The sequence below is a fragment of the Argiope bruennichi genome, chromosome X2, assembly GCF_947563725.1.
Source record: "Argiope bruennichi chromosome X2, qqArgBrue1.1, whole genome shotgun sequence".
NCBI classification, from domain to species: domain Eukaryota; kingdom Metazoa; phylum Arthropoda; class Arachnida; order Araneae; family Araneidae; genus Argiope; species Argiope bruennichi.
The window spans coordinates 64,485,779-64,508,032 of NC_079163.1; the positions used below are offsets into that span (position 1 = coordinate 64,485,779).

The 22,254-nt window shown below is 30.2% G+C and overlaps 1 protein-coding gene across 2 annotated transcripts in view; it reads right to left on the reverse strand.

The window, feature by feature from the left end:
- Positions 1–314: 314 nt before the first annotated feature.
- LOC129960942 (homeobox protein Hox-B5a-like) overlaps positions 315–22,254 on the reverse strand; it is a 162,897-nt gene continuing 140,957 nt past the window's right edge. For both annotated transcript variants that reach the window (XM_056074698.1, XM_056074697.1), the window contains exon 3: positions 315–2,181. In XM_056074698.1, the coding sequence (XP_055930673.1) occupies positions 1,597–2,181 (585 nt within the window). In that variant the 3' untranslated portion in view covers positions 315–1,596. The remainder of the gene's footprint in view (positions 2,182–22,254) is intronic.

Genomic DNA, 22,254 nt, shown 5'->3' on the forward strand with positions numbered 1-22,254 from the left:
TGGAATAAATCGGTTTCCCATTTTTACAGTTCACAAAAATGTCCACAACATGTTAAGAATTCGTCAATAAACAACTTTATTTAAAAAACAAACAAACAAATAAGCCTTATTTGCATGATTTAAGATAATATCAGATTTATCTCATGACAACTTAGAATAGCCAACAAGAGAGCAGAAAATAAGGAATTGGCGTTTTAAATCCATGCAACCCAATGCTAAAGATAATTTCATATCTGAAACAAAGAAGTAAACAAAAAACACAGAGAAATTACCAAATCGATTTTATTTTTGGAACCAAATTCCCTTGAGGGAACTTTAGTTTACAAACAAAATGAATATAGAAGGGACATCTAGTAAGCAACAGTAACAATGTATATGATATCTTTACCTTTTTAAGACACAACAAACACTGAACACAGAAATAAAGAGGCCTTGTGACGGATATACATTACTCTGACCTTCAGTACAGCTTTCAAAGCAGAAAAAGCGACAACGTTTTTAAGGCTGAAGACCCCTGAAAAGCGCTGCTAAAACTCAAATACATCAGATAAATTTCGGTCTTTTAAAAACGTAGAAATATATTCTAAGTCTATAGAGTACCTGTTTTTATCCATTGAAAGAAAATGACACATTTATAAGAAAGCTTGAAATCGTTCACTCGTTTGGCTTTTAAATAAATATTTTTCGAGTGTCAAAGTCACCTGTTAAACAATTTTCTTCAAATTGCAACTGATATTGATGCAGAAATGCATCAAATGATATAAATTAAAATTCATTTGAAGAAATGACGAGGAAAAGGAATGCTACAATGCTTCTGCTTTAACATCTTGATTTAAAATTAACGCCTTATAACAGTGTTATACACATGTTAATACGATAATTAGTCTGATCATCTTGTGAAAAACAATAATTTTAATAATTATTATATTCGAGGTCTCACCTAGATAACCGAATTTTGGCAATGTTATTCCATTCTCATCTGGAAGATACACATTGTTCATATTCTCTGTCTTTTGTCTAATAATTGAAGTACTCTTCCACTTGTAAGTAATCAAGAATCCATTTCAGTAAGAGAAAATAATGTTAACAAATTATATAGTATTTTACATTTGTATAAATTGGTGTTTAATTTGCTATGAATGAAACTAAATCTCTTGTACAATTATGCGATAAAGTTTGTTTTGAAAATATCATTGAGAAATTATTAAATTATCGAAGATTATATAAATACTCTAATTACTAAAGAAAGCTGAAGATTTAAATAACAAATAAATAAAAAAAAACTATAATCAACATCAGACTTTAAATTAAAATTTATTTATATGCAAGAAATTTTGTACCTCGTTTTTGCTCAATATTTATTAGTTAGTTTGATAAAACAATCAAAAGGGTTTGTTATTAATCGTCAATTAAAAGAGAGGATAATTAAAGAGTCTGAAATCATAGTGTGAAAATGCCTAAAAGCAGATCAAAAACAAGAAAGTCGAAGAAGCAAAATGCCATTATGAATTCAATAAGCACTCATGGACTGAAATGCTAAACAAGTGGACGAATAGGTCACTTTCTTCATAAGTAGAATAGGAAAGATCAGCAATATCACTGCTGGTTTGTTTCTTCCACCCTTTGGTCAGTACAATTGAGTTGTAAATGTTGTCCGTTGCATGGAGAGTTCGGCTGAGAGAAAGTGTCCTCTTTTGTTTGACTGTGCAGGAAGGGATAATCCGTTCTTCTTTCTTGACTAGGACTACTCAAAGGCTTTTGCATCGATTCAGACGAGCTTCTCTCTTGCTCATGCTGGATCCTTTCTATGGACATCGCTTCTGTTTTTCCGACTATCGGAACATAACTATCTTCAGATATTTCTCTGTTCGAACAAGATTTGAGGTCCATTGCGTCTAGAGATAACCCGATGCTTAATTCTGTGTTGGATGTACGACAGTTAGTCAAAGGTATCGGGTGGATGCTGTTCTCAATATTTGTTGGAGTAGCACTGGATTCCGTATTCGGATGTGCTACTGTGTTTGAGTTAATTTTAGTGGAATTTTTAGAGGATTTGCTGCTTTTTCCTTTGGTACCCGAACCAGATTTGTCCGGTGCGTGCTTGTGTTCAGCGGCTTCTGCGTTTGATATGTTCTCCAATTTCTTCCACTTCGTCCTCCTGTTTTGGAACCAGATTTTAACCTGTAATAGAAATTAGCACTTTAAACAAACTATCATTAATATCTCAGAATTACTAAAATTGATATAATTTTCTCTTTCATTAATAATATTGCAAATAATGATAATATATGTAAAATACGATTTCATCCACGGAATAAGAAAATCATGAAATGGGGTTTTTAAGTTTTGAGAAAAATATATTAATTTGAATTATATTCATGAAGTTTAGATTGTTTTAATTTGTATCAGCTGTATTCTTAAGATATCCATCGCAATGTACATTGAAATGCCAGAAAAACTGGTATACCAATCTAATATCGTGTACAGCCCCCACGAACAAACAGAAATAGAACAACACGGCGTGGTATGGATTCAACTAATTTGTGAAGATATTCTATAGACAGTTCACACCACGATTCCTGCAGGGCAGTCCACAAAGCCGTGGGAGTACAAGGCGGTGGAGATCTCCTAAGGACAATGTGTTGCAAAATATCCCAGATATGCTCGATAATGTTCATGTCAGGGGAAATAGGTGGCCAAGAAGGGGAACGAAATTCAGAAGAGTGTCTTCAAGCCACTCGGTAGCTACTGTAGATATGTGGAGTGACGCTTTATCTTGCTGGAATTGTCCACGTCCGTTGGAATGGACGCAGGATATGAATGGATGCGGGTGGTCAGAAATGATGCTAACGTACCGCTGGTAATGGGTTGAACTTACAGTGAAATTTTGATGTTTACAAACGCAACCTCTTTACATTTTTGAGGCTGTTAGCTGTTAGTAAACTATATAGAGCTTACTAATTGAAGAGAAGGAAAAAAAAAGAAGGAAAAAGTCGATAAAAAACATTGCAAATATCTATACGATATGTATAAACAAACATTGTAGAATCAGAAATCTGTAGCTTCTGTCTGGGTCTTGTGGTTTTGATTTCCTTTGTAAGAGCGTGGTTCGTTGGTTCTGTAGGGTATTACAGTTATGAGGAAATAATTTAGGCTGACATTTTGGTAGCTTGGATCTTGCCGCGAGAAAGGGCAACTCTCTTTACTCTAATGATAGAGGAACATTCATTAATGAAATTTTTTTGTTTTATTATAGAACAAGTTTAAACATAAATATGGATGAGCAATTACTCGAAGGAAAGATACTTTGTTTATTTACTATAGGCAGCAAAAACTGGATAAACTCAAAATTAAATTTAGGATAGAAGCTTATGTTCAATCAAAATACTTGATGAATGCCTTTCCATATTTAGAAAAAATTACAAAATTACAAATTCATTGATAAAACCGCTGGAAAACATTTAATATGAAACTTTGTAAAGCAATTAAAATTAGGCAAGATTCTAAGGAGTAAAGATTACTATGAGATATAAATTATCTAAATAATTAGAATTCAAAAAGCGGAGAATTACTGGCAAACAAAATTAATAAAATAATGGTACCACTTTGATGGCATACCAAAGGAGAAAATAGAACGCACATGTAAAGTTTAATAACAAAATATATTATATAAACTTGTTTTAACAAAAAAAAGTAGTGTTTTGGTTCATCTGAAAAGGAAGTCAAAATAACTGCTCCTACTTTTTCCAGAGTTAAAAAGATTTTGTGTTTTTCTGCGATAACTCCGAAAATTTATTGCACAAAACTAATTTTTACACCATTAAAATTGCCCTGATACAAATTTAATTATTGTGTAGTTTTTATTGAATTTTGACAGTTTTTTAACAATTCTGCATAAATATCAAGGGTTCAATGAAATTTCAACCGTTTTCATTGTTTCATTAAATATTGAATAGCGTGAATTTCTTCCACTGACATAAACAACAGAAGAAGGATTCTGTTTAACATCTGTGTAGTTCACATGAGGAATGGGAAAACGAAGCTACAGTATTACGAAAGTAAAAGATAGATGAACAGAACAGTTACGTTTTTAATAGTACTACAATAGCATGTTACTTGACTACAATAGAATGGATCATATACATAATAAAGAGAACAGGTGCAAGGCTCTTCAAATAACATATCTTTAATATTCATCATAATTTGATCTTTAAAAATACTTTGTCGAGGGAATCATGAACTTAAATTATGCACAAGAAATTTAATTGAAATTAAACATAACCAATGTTCCTGGGAAACCAGCAAGTCACTAAAGGCAACTAGTATTCAATAAAGTGGCTTATTAATTTACTTATCTTGCCAGCAGACACTGTTAATCTCATCGATAAATAATTAAACTTCTTCTGGCACTTGAATTATTCAAGGAAAGATGCCGTATAAAATTGTAGAGTTTAGAAAAAAACAAAAAAAACACCTTGTGTGCATTCCTATCAGCTGCTTAGGTTTTTTTGATAAAATTAAAAATAATAATATGCTATTGCCGGAAGTAAAATATTTCCATACAAATCTTTGGTTTTTTTTTCAGGTTTTGGAGTTGAAAATGACTCAAGTCGAACCAACTGATCTGTCCGAAGGGAGCGAAATGCCTTCAGTTGCAGTGAGCGTCGATTGTTCTTATGAACAATCATGTGTTATCCATCAGTCTGATGTAGGACCCCGTTTTCTGATGATATAGATGTTTGGCTTCATATGTGTCCTATCGATCTTTTCAGGTACTATTGACGACGCATCTGGCAAAAGATTTTTTTATTAAATTTCATTTCTGTGTAAGGAGGAACTGCCTGGCATAGATCCAATTGGCAGTGAGGCAAGACGAGTTCCTGCTTGTTTTTATAGTGTCCATTTACTGCCAAATGTTGCAAAAATGTAATTGATTTCTTTACTTTTGTTTCCTCTCACGGACAGTAAATTCTTGCGGTTGCTCATGGCTTGATGGATGTGCTTTTTATTTTGACAGAATTTGTATTGTTTTTTCTTTCCCTTTGTAGATTGCTATTTGGTGAGCAAAGGTATTAGTGAACTTAGCACTGTGGTCCAAGTGCTCTAGGGGATCGCGAAGATTTTGGGCTCAATGTAAAATTTCTCCTTTTCATAAGTTATGTGAAAAAAACACCAACTAAAATCCATTTTATCTTTACAGGTGACATGAGATATCAAATACTTTTTGAGCATTTTGGAAAAATATGCTCACTTACATCAAAAATTTCTTTGAATGCCCGCGTTAATCCTAAAACTTCAGATGTCTTTCCAAATTATACATTTTTGAGAAAGAACTTCCCCTTAAAAGAAAAAATAAGTAAAGAAACGATTTGTAAAAAGGAATAAAGACTGTAAACTAATCACTTCAAATTAGTAAGTATAATGTATCTTCAACCCTCGTATTATGTTATTTTTTAAAAATAGCTGCTTTATAACATTTTCGTAAAGCTGTTGTTATTAAATATAATTTTCATAGTTTTCTTCGGGATATCTCTACTAATAATAAAGCAGAGTGTGTCTGCCTGGCTGCTGAGAATGAGCAAGGATGAAGGTCACCTGAATCTATGCAAAAGAATTGGAATAGTCTTAGTCAAATCAGGTCAAATAATATTATAAGGTGACATGTGAAATTGCAAAAATATTTCAGTTCTTTACTTATGTTTTGTAACGTATTATTTTACAATAGTTATTTGTGTATAGTAAAAAAACTGAAAGAAAAATAACAAGTGTATCATTTTTTAGTTGGTGTGTTCAGTCATTCTGCATAATTACACAATTTAATTTATTCAATTCTCATTACCTAATTTGACTAATTACCTTTGGCATCTATCTAGTTTGCCTGGAATTTTGGTGTATTTTTATCAATCAAATCTGTTATCCATAATTCGACATTCATGAAATAATTCAACAAAGTATTTTTAAGCGTTTTATTTGAGAACAGCCTTACAACTGTTTTGTTTATTGTGCACGTCACCCTTTCTAATGCATTCAGTTCTCATGACATCACAATGCCATTAAAAACTTAATTGCTTGAATAATCTTTCTTCTATTGGCATGTTGTATTTGGTGCTGCTGTCACTTACTGTCATTCGCTTTCTTATTCTGAATGTAAACTGAGTAAATAATAAACATAGTTTTTCTCCCTTTCCTTAACTTTAAGAAATTCATTCTATAAAAGTTTTGCTGTAAACAAAGTTTGAATTTTAAAAGGACATTGAAAATGTATTTTGGAAAAATATACAAAAAAAAAAGTTTTTAAAAAATTCAGGAAATTTAGGGGGAAAAAAATCACAATAATCAATTGGATATCATTAAAAACAATCATTTGAATTAAAATATTTAAATATTTTCGGAAATTATCACAGAGATATATAGAATCTCAATAGTTTTCAATAGCTTAAAATTCAATTTACAATTTCAAAAAAAAAAAAAAAAAAGAAAAAGAAAAAGCAATTCTAAAATATATTTTCCCAGACTCCAATTTCGTCCATATATGGAAACTCTTAAGTCAAACGGTTTGTATACAGTGCCAAGAAATCGCATACACCTGCGCGCGCAAAGGGTGTTAAATGGAGGATGTGTGCACTTAGCTTTTTTATAGTTTTATTTGAGAAAATAAAAGGGATATTTCTATTAATAATAAAGGGGAATGTTTCTGCAAAAAGCATTTAAATCCAAGCAAGAGTTTTTAAAAAAGGAAAGGACTAATTGATGGGACTTGCCACAATGGCGGATTCGGATGAAAATCATGTGGGTTTGAAGTTTACAGAGGGGGTTCCAGCTCAGGTGTAGTCCTCGTCATCTAACCACGTCTCAAAATTACGAGGTCCGTCCCAAAATAGCGCTAGTGTTGCTTTAAAACAGGATGTTAATATAACTAAACTAAACTAATCGGATGAACGTCCGTCTTGTTCATAAAAATCGATAGATTCGTGTCAAGAACGCCAAACGCCCCCCCCCCCCACCGGCATGGTTCAGAAGCTTGGAGAGGGGGTGACAGCTCAGGCGTCGTCCTCGTTATCTGTCCGTGGTTCAAAATTACGAGGTTCGTCCCAAAATAGCCCCTGTGCTGCTTTAAAACGGGACGTTAAAATAGCTGAACTCCGATTTCACTCAAATATCAGAATTTTTAAATGCAATAATGGAATTCTTCACAATACCTTCAAGCCCTGTTATAGAGAGAAATGTGTCACACAAATTTCTGACACTGGAAGTGCGAGAAACGCGATATGAGAAATTGATGACTGAAAGAGAGAAAATAAAAGACGAAATAGATTTAACGAAACAAGAGACTTTCAAATGGGCAAGTATCTTAAAGAAATATTAATTATTTCTACTAATATTTTTAACTATGGGAAATGATTTTTAAAAATTTATCGAAATTAACATCGATATATTTCTATAATCAATGAAGAAATTATATTATATTGCAGAATGAAACTAAAGAGTTGAATATTTTGAATTCTTTTTCCTGTTTAGCTTGCTTAACTGATTCATCCAGCATTAGCTCGTTTGATCTAGAATTTGGAATTTTAGAAAAAGGTTTAAAAAATTCCAAAAAAGGTTTCAACTGAATTTACGGGATTTTAATGTGATTACAGGCAATATAGCTTCCGAACATTTACAAAATTATTTTCATTGTATTATTCTAACATTTAGGACATTTGAATACTTCTCGCCCATGATTCCAGAATGAAATTTGAAATAATATTTAATACTTACTCTTTACTCAAAAAACAGAGTTATATATCCAAAGAATGTATTATTTTCAGAAACGACCCAAATTTTTTAGTACAAAAATTTATATTTAATAATATACATTATTATACATTTCATTTATTATACGTATTACCCAGCATTTACTCCTTGCAATTCTAATATTAAATCAAGCATTAATTGGAGACATTTGAAATTGTAACCGCAACAAAATAGATGACAGTTAAGAATTATGGTATGAGAAAAAAGAAGAAAAAATTGAAAGCAACGACTTTTTTTTTTTGTCTCGAATACTTTAAGTACGGTCGTTATGTAACAAAATATGCTAGATCTTGACAATATTACAAACCATACCCGCTCATTCTTAATTTAAAGCGGCTGTTATTCAAGCACAGTGTCTGCATTCCACTTGTGTTTGGTGTATGCATAGTGATAGATTGTAAATAAATCCTAATTGTAAAAAATATTATTCATTTATATTTGATTCAACATTCACAATAGCATGGCCGGAATAACACGTTCCCTGCCATAGTTTACACTCGTGACTCGGATCATTTGTCTAATTGATAACCTCTTCTTTGTTATATTTTAACTGTAATAGAGAAACGGTCATCTAATTAGATAACAAGTGTGAATTATAGGCAAGTCATGGGGCAGCCAGTATGTTTCCAAAAGTAACTGATACCGAAAGAATAAAGTTGATTGGTTATAAATTTCATTTGCATTAAAGTGGAAAAATTGTCAAGTTCCATTGTAAGTGCATGAAGTTCAATGACAGCGCAATTACTGGCTCTCCAGAAACAGAAATGGCGATATGCTTGTAAAGTATTTAGTAACTGCAAACTTTTTGATGGTTCACAATAGTTCCAATAAAGCCTTAAGAAAAAATATCCAATGGTAACACATCAGGTGATCTGGGAATGCAGCGCTTATCTTTCACACGCTTCTAGGTGGTCAGCTTGTGACTACTGTGAAGTTAGCAACTACTGCTACACCCGAAATCCAAAACAGTTGACGACGCATGCTTGAGTTTCGTACTACAAAATTGAATCGACGACAACGAATCATACATATGAAGTGCTACCTTTGAAGACATTTGTCCATATACTTTACTTTCTAATTTCATGATTAAACTGGTTTATCATAACATTGAACTGGATATATACTAAGTGTAACTGGCAATTTTAAATATGGCAAGACTGTTAGGAAAAATTATGAAGGTTATGATTTCTGATATTTAAGGGAAAATATGATATCCAGTTTGTAAATCAGGGACATCTTTAACAGGAAAATGTGGTTTTCAGTAACTCATTCTATATAACTAAAATATAAAAATTTTTCAAATGTGTTAGAAAAATTAGGAGTTCCTGAGAATGAATCACCATTTTTACTAACACATAGTCAGTGTTGACACTGTGTTGAAATAAAAGTTCCAATTTCTCGAAATAGAAATTTGGCAAAATATTTCCAACTCTATATTTTAAAACAAAATTTACTAAGAGTCTCAAACCTCATAGATATTAACCCTTCAACGATTTGGAAAGATTTCGCAAGAAATTCCGAGTGCTCTTCAAAAGAAAAGTTGATTCTTTCCCACAACTAAAAGACGAAACACATTAGCTTTTATTAATTCGAAATGACGATAGTTCCAATTTAAGAAATTCAAATGGGAAACTGCGAGAGACACGACACTATGTACTTTAATATATTAAAATCCATCCTCTTCAAAAAAGATGTTAAAACCGAAAACGATAAAATCTATGAAAGTATCATTTTAGGCGGTGAATTTCCTTCTTCCTTCACCCAAAATTGTTACTTGATCTCAATAACTAGAAAAACAAAGAAACTTCATGTAGGTTTATATTTTTATCTTTTGTGAAAAAAATCTCATATTCCATTTGGAAAAGAATCAGAATTTAGACTCATTCGAAGAGTCAGTAATCCTGCAGTCACTGGTTATTCTATGCTTTAAAACAATAAAAGATGTTTCGGTTTGTGAATGCAAACTGCCTTTCAACAAGTTCATTTCCTCTTTTTTTTTTTTTTTCTCTGAGCGCGCTCAAACACCTTGAACGAGAAGAAATGCGGCATCTTTTACGTAAAGGGAGCTTCACGCAGAGTGTAAAATGATGCACGACAAGGCGATACTCGGGAAGAGATAAGCAATGAAGATGGGATGCCTCCAATTGAAGGTTTTCGCGCTTGGATTCCATCCCTCCTTCAGTAAACTCAACTTCTTTAACTTCAGTTTCTTTTCTCTCTCCTATTTTTGTTTCTCCCTCTGAATTTCTTTCCTCCAAAAAGATGAGTGGAAGCGATTGGAGATAGGATCTTAATCTCGTTACTTTAAACACTATTACCAGCAGCTTTCCGAAACTTCCAGTTAGAAAGTAGTGAATTGAAAATAGTTCTCTATTAATTCTTTTGAAAATTGAATGTGTTTCAATAAATAAATTAAAAATAAAAGAGATGATGGGCGAATGATAAATAAATAAAAAAAAAATAATAAAGAGAGTAAATGCTAAGCCAAAGATAACTTAATCTTCAAATCAATTAAAAAGAAAACAAAGTTTAGCTGTACTAGCTTTCCGTTTTAAAGTATCACTACAGAGACTTTCGGACGGACATCGCAATTTTGAGCCACGGTCAGACGACATCTGACTGGGCACCCGCTCTCCACGCTTCTACGCCAGCAGGAGAACGTTTAGACACGACGGATGTAGCGTGCACCAGAACCGCTTACATGACGGTTTTTCTGCGGAATCGGCTTGCGAGCATTAAACACTCCGGTTTCGAATCCCAGAACTTACCACCAGGCCACCGCGGCCCTGATAAAGCGATGAAATACTATGATTATTAGCAAATTTCAGAAGTGTTTTTTTTATCTGATTTCTTGATATTCGAAAGACTGCTAATTTCCTCTCATCTGCATGCACCTAGACTTATCATTTTTAAAAAATTCCAGTTATATTGATGCCCCTTTTTGAAGCTACGTAAGGACTAATTTAAGGACTCTACGTAAGGACTAATTTTAGTTATTAATTTACTGTACTGACCTCGTAATTTTGAACAATAGCCTAATGATAAGGAGGATAACTGAGCCTGCGCGTTTCTCCAAGCTTCAACATCAAATGGGGATGTTTTACCCTCGGCGTCAAATTTAATGGATGATAGTTTTTTTCACTAAACAATGCCTTTTCCGTTTAGTTGTACAAAAAAGCACTAGTAAATCTTTCGGATGATAATAAATTGGTAAAACAAATTTAAACACGACAATCTTCTCTTTGAAATTCATTCAGTTTTAGAAAGGAAATTTGGCTCTTGGCAGATTTAACAAGGATTAGGTGTACATAAAGTTGCCTTCGTGGAATCTATTGTCGAAACCGCGATCATCACGATCGAAATTCTGCCACCTAGAGGTTAGAATCTGGGCTCATAGCTCAAAAATTCGCCGAAGTGTTGAAATGATCCAGATGAAACTAGAAATTTATCATTTCAAAATAGTAGTTGAAATTATTTTGAAAGTTAGGTATTGCATAGGTACAGGAAATTGATTTAACCCAGAAAGAGCTTAGAAATGAAGCACATGAGGATGGCAAGTAGATGGAGAAAAATATTACGTATTCTGCTCCTATTAACAGAATTAACAAAATAAAAGCAGAAAAATACAAGTCAACTAAAGTGCAAAAAAACTATAAAATTATCAAGCAAAAATTTTATTGCATAAATATCCGAAAAAATATATTTAGTATTTCTTGCCCCATATTAAATAAGTAGATTTCTAAAAAATCAGTTACATTAGGGGTTTAAATTGAGGAAACTTTTTGAAAACAGTGATTTTTCCAAATCTGTTTTTCAAGTAATACTTCAAAATTGTAATCGATGGAACATTAATTTAATCAAAATATAATGCATTAAATCATTTTTGATTACTTATAACCTCCTGTGCTTAAATAACATTAAAAATCTAGTAATCAAGTACTCAATAATTCAGTTTTGAAAGAGTAATTATTGAAAATCAGTATTTATCAGAATGCAATGACATCTGAATTATAGCTATTTTAATGTATCATTTACGACAGGATTCAATACGAGATGAGAGAAAATATAAAAAAGTAACCCTAAGTGATCGAAATGATTGATTGATTGGATTTTAATGGCGCAAAATGATCGAAATGAATAATAATACGGATACTATGATTAATTGCAAATGGCCATCACAAGGCCCTGCACCAATATCTCTAGTTAAAAGCATGTCCCATCATCAAAGATATGTACAACACTATCAAACTAAAACTCGCTTGCTTCAATATCTCCAGTTAAAAGCATGTTCCATCATCAAAGATATGCACAACGCTATCAAACTAAAACTCGCTTGCGTATCCGCCAATTTCTCATTCACATTTCTCCTTTCAATATTTTAAATAATGAGTTGCTCAGAAACTCAGCGTTGAACTCAATAGCTTTGTTGGAGCATTCGGATAAGATTATACAATCTACTCAACATTAGGCTCTAAAAAACACGACCACAGAAATAAAATGCGTTGATAGTAATATTTGAATTTTTTTGGAGGGGGACATTTTTTTCAAGGAAAAGTAAATCTTTTACACATTTTAATTAATTAATTTTATTAATTTATTATTTCAAATTTTATTATAAAAGCATATTATTTTTGTATACTATTATACATATTATATATCATTTTATTATTTTAGCAAATTTTACTATTAGTCATTTCTTTTACTAATACTAGCCGCCTTTGGCGACCAGCCGGTTCGCCAATCTTAATGCTCGTTAAAATTTTAATAATTAAATATTTTATGTAATTCCTACTTTAATAGCTTCTTCATCAAATATTTTAAAGCTTCAAATTTTGATAGTCATGTAATTCACTCATAATAATATAAAGTCCTTCAGCCATAACATAATATGTATCTCTCTAATTTTCTATTAGTTCCGGAAGAATTTATGCTTAAAATTAAAATGGAAATGACTAAACTGCAATTAATACAATATTTTTTACTGAAACAAAGCATTTTTTTAATAATATGATTACTGATAATAGAGTCACTGAGCGTTTAAACTTTATGGGCACTAAAGAATATCTTTCTTAAGTTATGTAATATCTCAAGAATTTGTCAACAAAATTTTCTCAGATTCATCATGAACAGATCGATTTATTAACAATGTTTAATTTTAAATGCCTCAAACTTTAAGAAAATAAAATGAATCGTTTAAAATAATCAGTCGAAAACAGGTTTAAAAAACTACTTTAAAAACGATGTACTTAAAACTATAAGTATATAGAAAAAAATATATAACTAACATCAATACAATTTAATTACAAAAGCATGCAACTAACCTAAAAATAATTTAAATCATTGAAAACAGATTAAAAAAATCTAATTAAAAAACGATGTACTTAAAACTATAAGCATATACAAAAAATATATAACATAAATACAATTTACTTACAAAAGCATGCAACTAACCTAAAAATAATTTAAATCAACCTTTGATAACGGTTGTCATGGTAACAGTCAGAATGCGCATGCGTGAATTTTCTTCGCCAGCTCCGGTAACGCATATGCGTGAATTTTTCTACGCCAGTTGGGGTAACGCTATGCAGATTATACATTTTTAATTTCCTTTATTCTGTGTTATTTTAATTCAAAAGTACTTCAGAATGAATCTGAAACATGGATTAATTAACAATGTTTAATTTTAAATGCATAAAACATTAAGAAAATAAACAGAATCGTTTGAAATAATCCGCCGAAAAATGTTAACCCTAGCCTCATTTCTGTTGGGAGAAAAAAAATTGAAGTTGGCGGTGGGGGAAAATGGAAGATTTTTTTGGCGGAAAAGTTGGCGGTGGGGAAAATGGAAGATTTTTTTGGCGGGAAAGTTAGTTTTTAATTAATAATTAAAATTCTAATTAAAATTTTAAAAAAAGGGACCCCAGGTGCACATTCCCGACCTCTAAGGTATACATGTACCAAATTTGATAGCTGTATGTCAAATGACCTGGCCTGTAGAGCGCCAACACACACACACACACACACACATTGAGCTTTATTATAAGTACTAGCCGCCTTTGGCGATCAGCCGGTTCGCCAATCTTAATGTTCGTTAAAATTTTAATAATTAAATATTTTATGCAATTCCAACTTTAATAGATTCTTCAGCAAACTATTTTAAAACTTCAAATTTTGATAGTCATATAATTCACTCATAATATTATAAAGGCCTTCAATCATAACGTGATATGTATCTCTCTAATTTTCTGTTACCCCTCGTAGAATTTATGCTTTAAATTAAAGTGTAAATGATTCATCTGCAATTAATATAATAATATTTTTTACTGAAACAAAGCATTTTTTTTAATAATATGATTACTGATAATAGAGTCACTGAGCGTTTAAACTTTATGGGCACTAAAGAATATCTTTCTTAATTTATGTAATATCTCAAGAATTTGTCAACAAAATTTTCGCAGATTCATCATGAACAGATCGATTAATGAACAATGTTTACTTTTAAATGCATCAAACACTAAGAAAATAAAATGAATCGTTTAAAATAATCGGTCTAAAACAGGTTTAAAAAAACTACTTAAAAAACGATGTACTTAAAACTATAAGCATATACAAAAAAATATATAACTAACATAAATACAATTTAATTACAAAAGCATGCAACTAACCTAAAAATAATTTAAATCATTGAAAACAGGTTTAAAAAAAACTACTTAAAAAACGATGTACTTAAAACTATAAGCATATACAAAAAATATATAACTAACATAAATACAATTTACTTACAAAAGCATGTAACTCACCTAAAAATAATTTAAATCGTCTGTTGAAAGTGGTTGTCATGACAACAATCAGAACAATGCGCATGCGTGAATTTTCTTCGGAAACTTCTTTTCCCTTTCCAGCTGTGTTGCCATAGAAACCGGCGCACAGCTGTTTACACGTTTATGTTTATCTATTCAGATTTTATATTATCTAATCAGAGTAACGGTGAATATCAGTGTGTTCGTGTTCGTCAATAAATGTTCATTTTTTTAATAACATGATTAACGAAAACAGAGTCACTGAGCATTTAAACCTTATGGGAACTAAAAAATATCTTTCTTAATTTATGTAATATCTCAAGAATTTGTCGACCAGCCGGTTCGCCAATCTTAATGCTCGTTAAAATTTTTATATTTAAATATTTTATGCAATTCCTACTTTAATAGCTTCTTCATCAAAATATTTTAAAACTTCAAATTTTGATAGTCATATAATTCACTCATAATATTATAAAGGCCTTCAGTCATAACGTAATATGTATCTCTCTAATTTTCTGTTAACACCCGTAGAATTTATGTTTTAAATTAAAGTGGAAAGAATTAATCTGCAATTAATATAATAATATTTTTTACTGAAACAAAGAATTTTTTTATAATCTGATTAATGAAAATAGAGTCACTCAGCGTTTAAACTTTATGGGCACTAAAGAATATCCTTTTCAATTTACGTATTATCTCAAGAATTTTTCAACAAAATTTTCTTAGATTCATCATGAGCAGATCGATTCATTAACAATGTTTACTTTTAAATGCATCAAACACAAAGAAAATGAAACGAATCATTTAAAATAGACGGTTTAAAACAGGTTTTAAAAAAACTACTTAAAAAACGATGCACTTAAAACTATAAGCATATACAAAAAATATATAACTAACATAAATACATTTTAATTACAAAAACATGCAACGAACCTAAAAAAAATTTAAATCCAGTCCACATCGGTTGATAATAATTCGTCAACACAATGCGGAATTCAGAACACAAAGCGCATGCGTGAATTTTCAACGCCAGTTACGTAACGCAAATACGTGATTTTTTTTCTACGCCAGTTGGGGTAACGCTATGCGGATTAGAAATTTTTAATTTCCTTTATTCTGTTTTATTTTAATTCAAAAGTACTTCGGAATGAATCTGAAAGCTTGATTCATTAACAATGTTTAATTTTAAATGCATCAAACATTAAGAAAATAAACAGAATCGTTTGAAATAATCCTCCGAAAAATACTAACCCTAGCCTCATTACTGTTGGGAGAAAAAAACCCCGGAAGCCTTACTCATTTGGCGGTGGCGAAAATGGAAGATTTTTTTGGCGGAAAAGTTGGCGGTGGGGAAAATGGAAGATTTTTTTGGCGGGAAAGTTAGTTTTTAATTAATAATTAAAATTCTAATTAAATTTCAAAAAAAAGGGACCCCAGGTGCACATTCCCGACCTCTAAGGTATACATGTACCAAATTTGATAGCTGTATGTCAAATGACCTGGCCTGTAGAGCGCCAACACACACACACACACACACACACACACACACACACACACACACACACACACACACACACACACACACATTGAGCTTTATTATAAGTATAGATATAGATATTAGAGTTTTCAAATTTTGCATACTCGAGTATTCTAGATGACAAAGAACTATTTTAATATTTTCAGAATTTACTAAAAATGAATGGAACAATTTAATTCTTTTCTTATTCTAAACAAAGATCTCTTAATGAAAATGAATTTGAGAAAAAAAATTGATTTCAAGATTCAATGATATTTATACTAATGAATTAAAAACTGAAAACTGAAAGGTAAACAATATTTAAAATGAAAATTCTATAATTCAGCACACTAAAAAGTGTGTTTTGTAAAATTGTTTTTAATAAATTAGAGTTTTAAATATTTATGTAATTCCCTCTTTATTTTAAGAATTGCCCAGATTTTTTCTGCTGAAGAATGATTTTAGAAAGAAAGTGTTTAAAAAACATTTCTGTTTTATAAAATTAAAATAGTTTTTATGCTCTTATTTAATATCCCCGAGTTATATCACAATAGTTTTTATTTTATTATTTTTTACAATTGCTTCATGACATCTGATATAAATATGCAACAAATATACAATGTCAGTTCCATTTTTTAATGAAAATAAATAGATAAATTAAATGGCCTAAAAATTCTAAATGCTGATTGTACAGGATAGGGGCAAGATTTTTTGCTCTAGAATGTTTTTTTAGTTAAATATTAATTCCTTAAAATTGCGATTTCTATAGAAAGTTATTTAGATAAATAAGATAGTAAATATTTTATTTGTTTAAAAGTTGATACCTTAATATCATTTCAAGCGCATTAATAACTCAACTTCCTAGCTGTGATATACAAGTCTAACTTGTTATAATTTTTAATGAAATCGCATATTTTGTCTTTCGGATTGAAGAAACAAGAAAGGAAATAGTAAATGTTACTTTTTAATTGATTTAAAAAATGAAACATCTAGTTTATTTTTTTTTCTTATGGTAGATGAAAAAGACCAAATTGATGTGGATGAAATTAATAAGCAAACCTTTAAACCTGGTAAATTCATTATGCACTGAAATTTAAAAATTTATGAGACAAAAAAAATTCCTAAATAACAATAATTTAAAAAAATGTGAATTACGACAAGCGTAAGAAAAAATATTAGATTTAGAAATTTCCAATAAGACATTATAGTTAGGATAAATATCTTTTTCTCATCTAAACTAAATACCAGACTGCGCAAATGTTATATAGTGCAAATATAACATTTATGTTATATAGTGTTATGTAGTGCAAATGTTACATGGTCGTTTTTCTGATGGTTAAAAATGTTTCATATAACAAAGCAAAATTAAGCGAGAGAATTTTCATCTGAGGGCAAAAAAACTGTGAAAATCAAAATTATATGTTCTCCGACTGACGTGCGGAAAGCAATGAAAACAAAAAAAGAGTCATTCTAAATTTTTTTTCAAATATTAGCATGGGAAATATCCATAACTTATTTCTAAGTTATATAAGAAAGCCCTTTACAAGTAATCGATTTATTCAAAATTTAGATTTAAAAAAAAATCGATGGTGTTGTTGTTTAGGAGATACAGTTAAAAAAATGAGTTCGGCTTAATTCAATTTTCTATTTTAAAATAGGGTTGATCCGTATTTTCGTTTTCATCAGTTATTTACATGCAATAAAAATAGAGCATGTAATGCTTTTTAAAAGAAAATTAAATAAGTGAAAGCGAATAAACAAACAAAATAAGTAAGTATATTACGAATAAAAACAAAAAGATAAATGAGCATCACTACTTTATTTATTAAAAAGAAGCTAAAATATGAAATCAAAACCAATTCTATTGGTTTTCAAAACACATTTGGTCACCTGTTAAGAATATTAAATTATAATATAAGATTGACAACAACACCTCTCTCTGAATGATTCTGAAAATATACTGATTTCTAATAAATTTCTTTTAGATTAACTAGATTTATATTATTTTACCTCCAATTTCATTTTCAGCACCCTGAATATGAGCCTTTAATAAATCGTAGTACACTTTTGGCATTACTTCCTACTCTATTTAGTATCCATTAAAAAGCAATTGGTTGAATTGAAATTGACTATTCCTGACACTAAAATTTTGTTTTTTTGCAGCCCTTTATTCTGAGTAAATAAGGAAAATGATATATGTTGCACTCTTCTCTCTTTTTTTTTTTAAAGAAATTTTTTTAAAAAAAAAGAAAGAATAAGAACCTAGTTCAAGAAAAGGAGTCACTAAAAATTAACAATAATATATTAAACGAAAACTTATGGATGATCCTAGAAATCAGCCTCGTCCTATTTAACACAAACCATGTTTTTAGCACCCTTTCATCCCTCCGATGTAAATAAAGAAATGATAAACCTCTCTAATAAATCATAAAATTGAACATTCTATGCACTTTTTAGCATTACTTACTATTTTATTTACTACTCATTAAAAAGTAATTGGTTGCAATTAAATTGACTATTCATTACACTAAAATTTTGTTTTTTTGCAGCCCTTTATTCTGAGTAAATAAGGAAAATGATATATGTTGCACGCTTCTCTTTTTTTTTTAAAAAAAAAAGAAAGAATAAGAATCTAGTTCAAGAAAAGGAGTCACTAAAAATTAACAATAATATATTAAACGAAAACTTATGGATGATCCTAGAAATCAGCCTCGTCCTATTTAACACAAACCATGTTTTTAGCACCCTTTCATCCCTCCGATGTAAATAAAGAAATGATAAACCTCTCTAATAAATCATAAAATTGAACATTCTATGCACTTTTTAGCATTACTTACTATTTTATTTACTACTCATTAAAAAGTAATTGGTTGCAATTAAATTGACTATTCATTACACTAAAATTTTGTTTTTTTGCAGCCCTTTATTCTGAGTAAATAAGGAAAATGATATATGTTGCACGCTTCTCTTTTTTTTTTTTAAAAAAAAAGAAAGAATAAGAATCTAGTTCAAGAAAAGGAGTCACTAAAAATTAACAATAATATATTAAACGAAAACTTATGGATGATCCTAGAAATCAGCCTCGTCCTATTTAACACAAACCATGTTTTTAGCACCCTTTCATCCCTCCGATGTAAATAAAGAAATGATAAACCTCTCTAATAAATCATAAAATTGAACCTTCTATGCACTTTTTAGCATTACTTCCTATTTTATTTACTAATCATTAAAAAGTAATAGGTTGCAATCAAATTGACTATTCATGACCCTAAATTTTTTTTGAAGCCCTTTATTCTCAGTAAACAAGGAAATTGATATATGTTGCACACTTCTCTTTTTTTAAAAAAAGAAAGAATAAGAATCCAGTTCAAGAGAAGGAGCCACTAAAAATTGACAACAATATATTAACCGAAAACTTATGGATGATCCTAGAAATCAGCCTCATTCTATTTAACACAAACCATGTTTTTAGCACCCTTTCATCCCTCCGATGTAAATAAAGAAATGATAAACCTCTCTCACAATTGAGCCCCTGCTCGTTGATAGGCAGCCAGACAGCTGTAGTATTTATAGTTGGCGAAAAAAGATCTGCGAGGTGACGGCTGTTGGGATGTTCTTTTCCAGCAAGGGAGTTGACGTTTTGATAAATGTTGCTTTCTTTGGAGGAACCTACTCAGTAGCTCATCCCAAACGCAACACCATATTCTTTGTAATTAAGAGACGCGAAAATAAATTACGAATCAGTTGTCTGAAGAAACAGTATATTTGCGCGATAAGTGAGACTGGAGGTAACCATTAAGATGGGTACAAGCTAAGAGAAGCTGTTATTTTGATGAATGTTGCTCGACACAGAATTACCAAGAATCCAGAAAGTCTTTCGATGCAGCAAAAAATTCAGACCAGATGGATTAAGTTTATTTTCTCTTTCGAAACGTGTAATTCAACTTGGTTAATAATAAAATGTCCATTTAAGAGAGTAGAAGAAACTAGATTTTCAGAGAAATAAACACTTTTATCAACTTTTACGAAGTAAACTTTATGAAATAACAGAAGAAAACTGGCACATTGATTTTCAATTAATTAAAAACTTATACACCGAGTTGGTAAGTTAGTGAAAGGGTCCAGTTGTTCTTAATAATTTTGATACAGAGATTCTATCAATTCGTTTGTCGTTAAGCGATTCAAGATATAGGCAATATTTCTCAGTGATTTTAAACTTGAAATTCCTGGAATGATTATTTGTAACATAATCCATTAACTTTTATAATAATATTAAATTTTTAAAGTTGAGAATTATGTTCTTTCAAGAAGAATACTGAATCCTGAATGAAAAAAATTGATGAACCGAGTCATCTACAATCACGAATCTGGTGACTAGGTATGGGAAAATAATTATGACCTACAAAATGAGGTACATTGCAATAGCCATAGCAGTGAAGAAGTATCTCAAAAACTGTAAGACCAAAAATTCAATTACGAAGTTATAGATCATTATCGATTTTGTAGAAAAAAAAAGTCAAGTTGAGAACAATGATTCGATAAAAAATCGTATGTGCTGTCCAAAATATATGAAAATGAAGCTAGGTGAAGAATTAAAATAAAGACTTGGATATGAAAACAAAAATATAATGTATAAACTATAGATACTACGTCAAAATATTTTCGTAATATCAAACAATAAAAACATGCAAATGAGGTTAGAATCTTAATATAAATGTCTCATTACGTTCTAAATGGTTGCCTTTGGAACTATATAGATATTCATTTTAGACATTATATTATGCATGGTTTTTATTTGTGAATTTCTAAAAGTTGTTCCCCAATAATTTTCGTAATTCTAATTCCGGAATTAATAGCTAGACAACGCTGCGTCTCATCGTGTACTGAGCATAGTCGTTTTACTAACATAGTTAGTTGGTTCTCCAGTTATTTCAAAGCGACAAAATTCCCTTCAATAATGTATAATAAACCATACATGAAAATAATCCCTCTTAAAATCTCGAAAATTGTATTGATATTAATATTTACTTGCTCAGTTCTTAATTCAAAGAAAATTTTATGAAGAGGCAGATCTAAACGAAAGAATATTTTAATATTATAAAGCGAAAAGTATTAATTTATGTTTTTCAATGAGAAGCAAGCATGTAAACAAATCTTTTTTAAAGAAATCATTCTTCCACACATGCATTTATAACTAATCAATCAACTAGAAAACTAAAAAAATAAGAGAAAGCTATCTAATTTGAACGCACGATTCTAATGGCTTTAAAAAATAAGCATTTCTAAATTTTAATTTGGCTTTTAGACAAAAATTTATATAATAGAAGAAAAAAATAAGAAATGATGTTCCAGCTAAAATTTTTATTTGTTAGTCGAAACAGTAAAAAAGATTAAAACTTATTTAATATTATATAAACTATATTATATAATGCGAGTGGTTACTTCACAAAACTATCTTTAAAGTATATCAATGGTCATCTCAATGTTACGCAAGAAACATTGTATGGGTAATAAATGAGCTTTTCTCAAAATGTACCCTAGGAGTCCAAACTTTCATCTGAAACGCAATAATGTAACTTAATGATTAATTTCATTTTTCATAACGCAGTTAAAAATTTTAAAAAAACTAATGAACGATATATATATAAAAATTACTATTATAACTGATAATTCATTAAATGCTTTTCGATCACGTTTGTATTTTAAATTCTGAGATAAATCTGAATGTCTTGAAAGCAATCGGTTAGTAAAATTTCTTTTGAAGATATTTCATTACACAGTAAATCTGGATCGTCATTTCCAAGATCATCATACACAAAACTTCTCTTTCTATTGAACTATTAATTTACGGCGTCATCCATTCGTGTGATTAATTTTAAAAAATAGCATTTCAAGTTAGATAATTTTTTATAATCAGTTATCAAGAATCGGTTGTGGAGTTTCTTGATGCTTTTAACATATTATACCTCTTTTTTCCCATTAATATATTACAAATATGAAATCAACCTGGATTTTAAGTTATTATTTGTTAATTCATATCGAAAAGAGAAAAAAATGAATAAATTACATGTAAGCCAGGTATGACGAAATAAAATTATTTTTTGTCTACAAATAAGAGATTTGTAAAGCTAAAGATTTTTG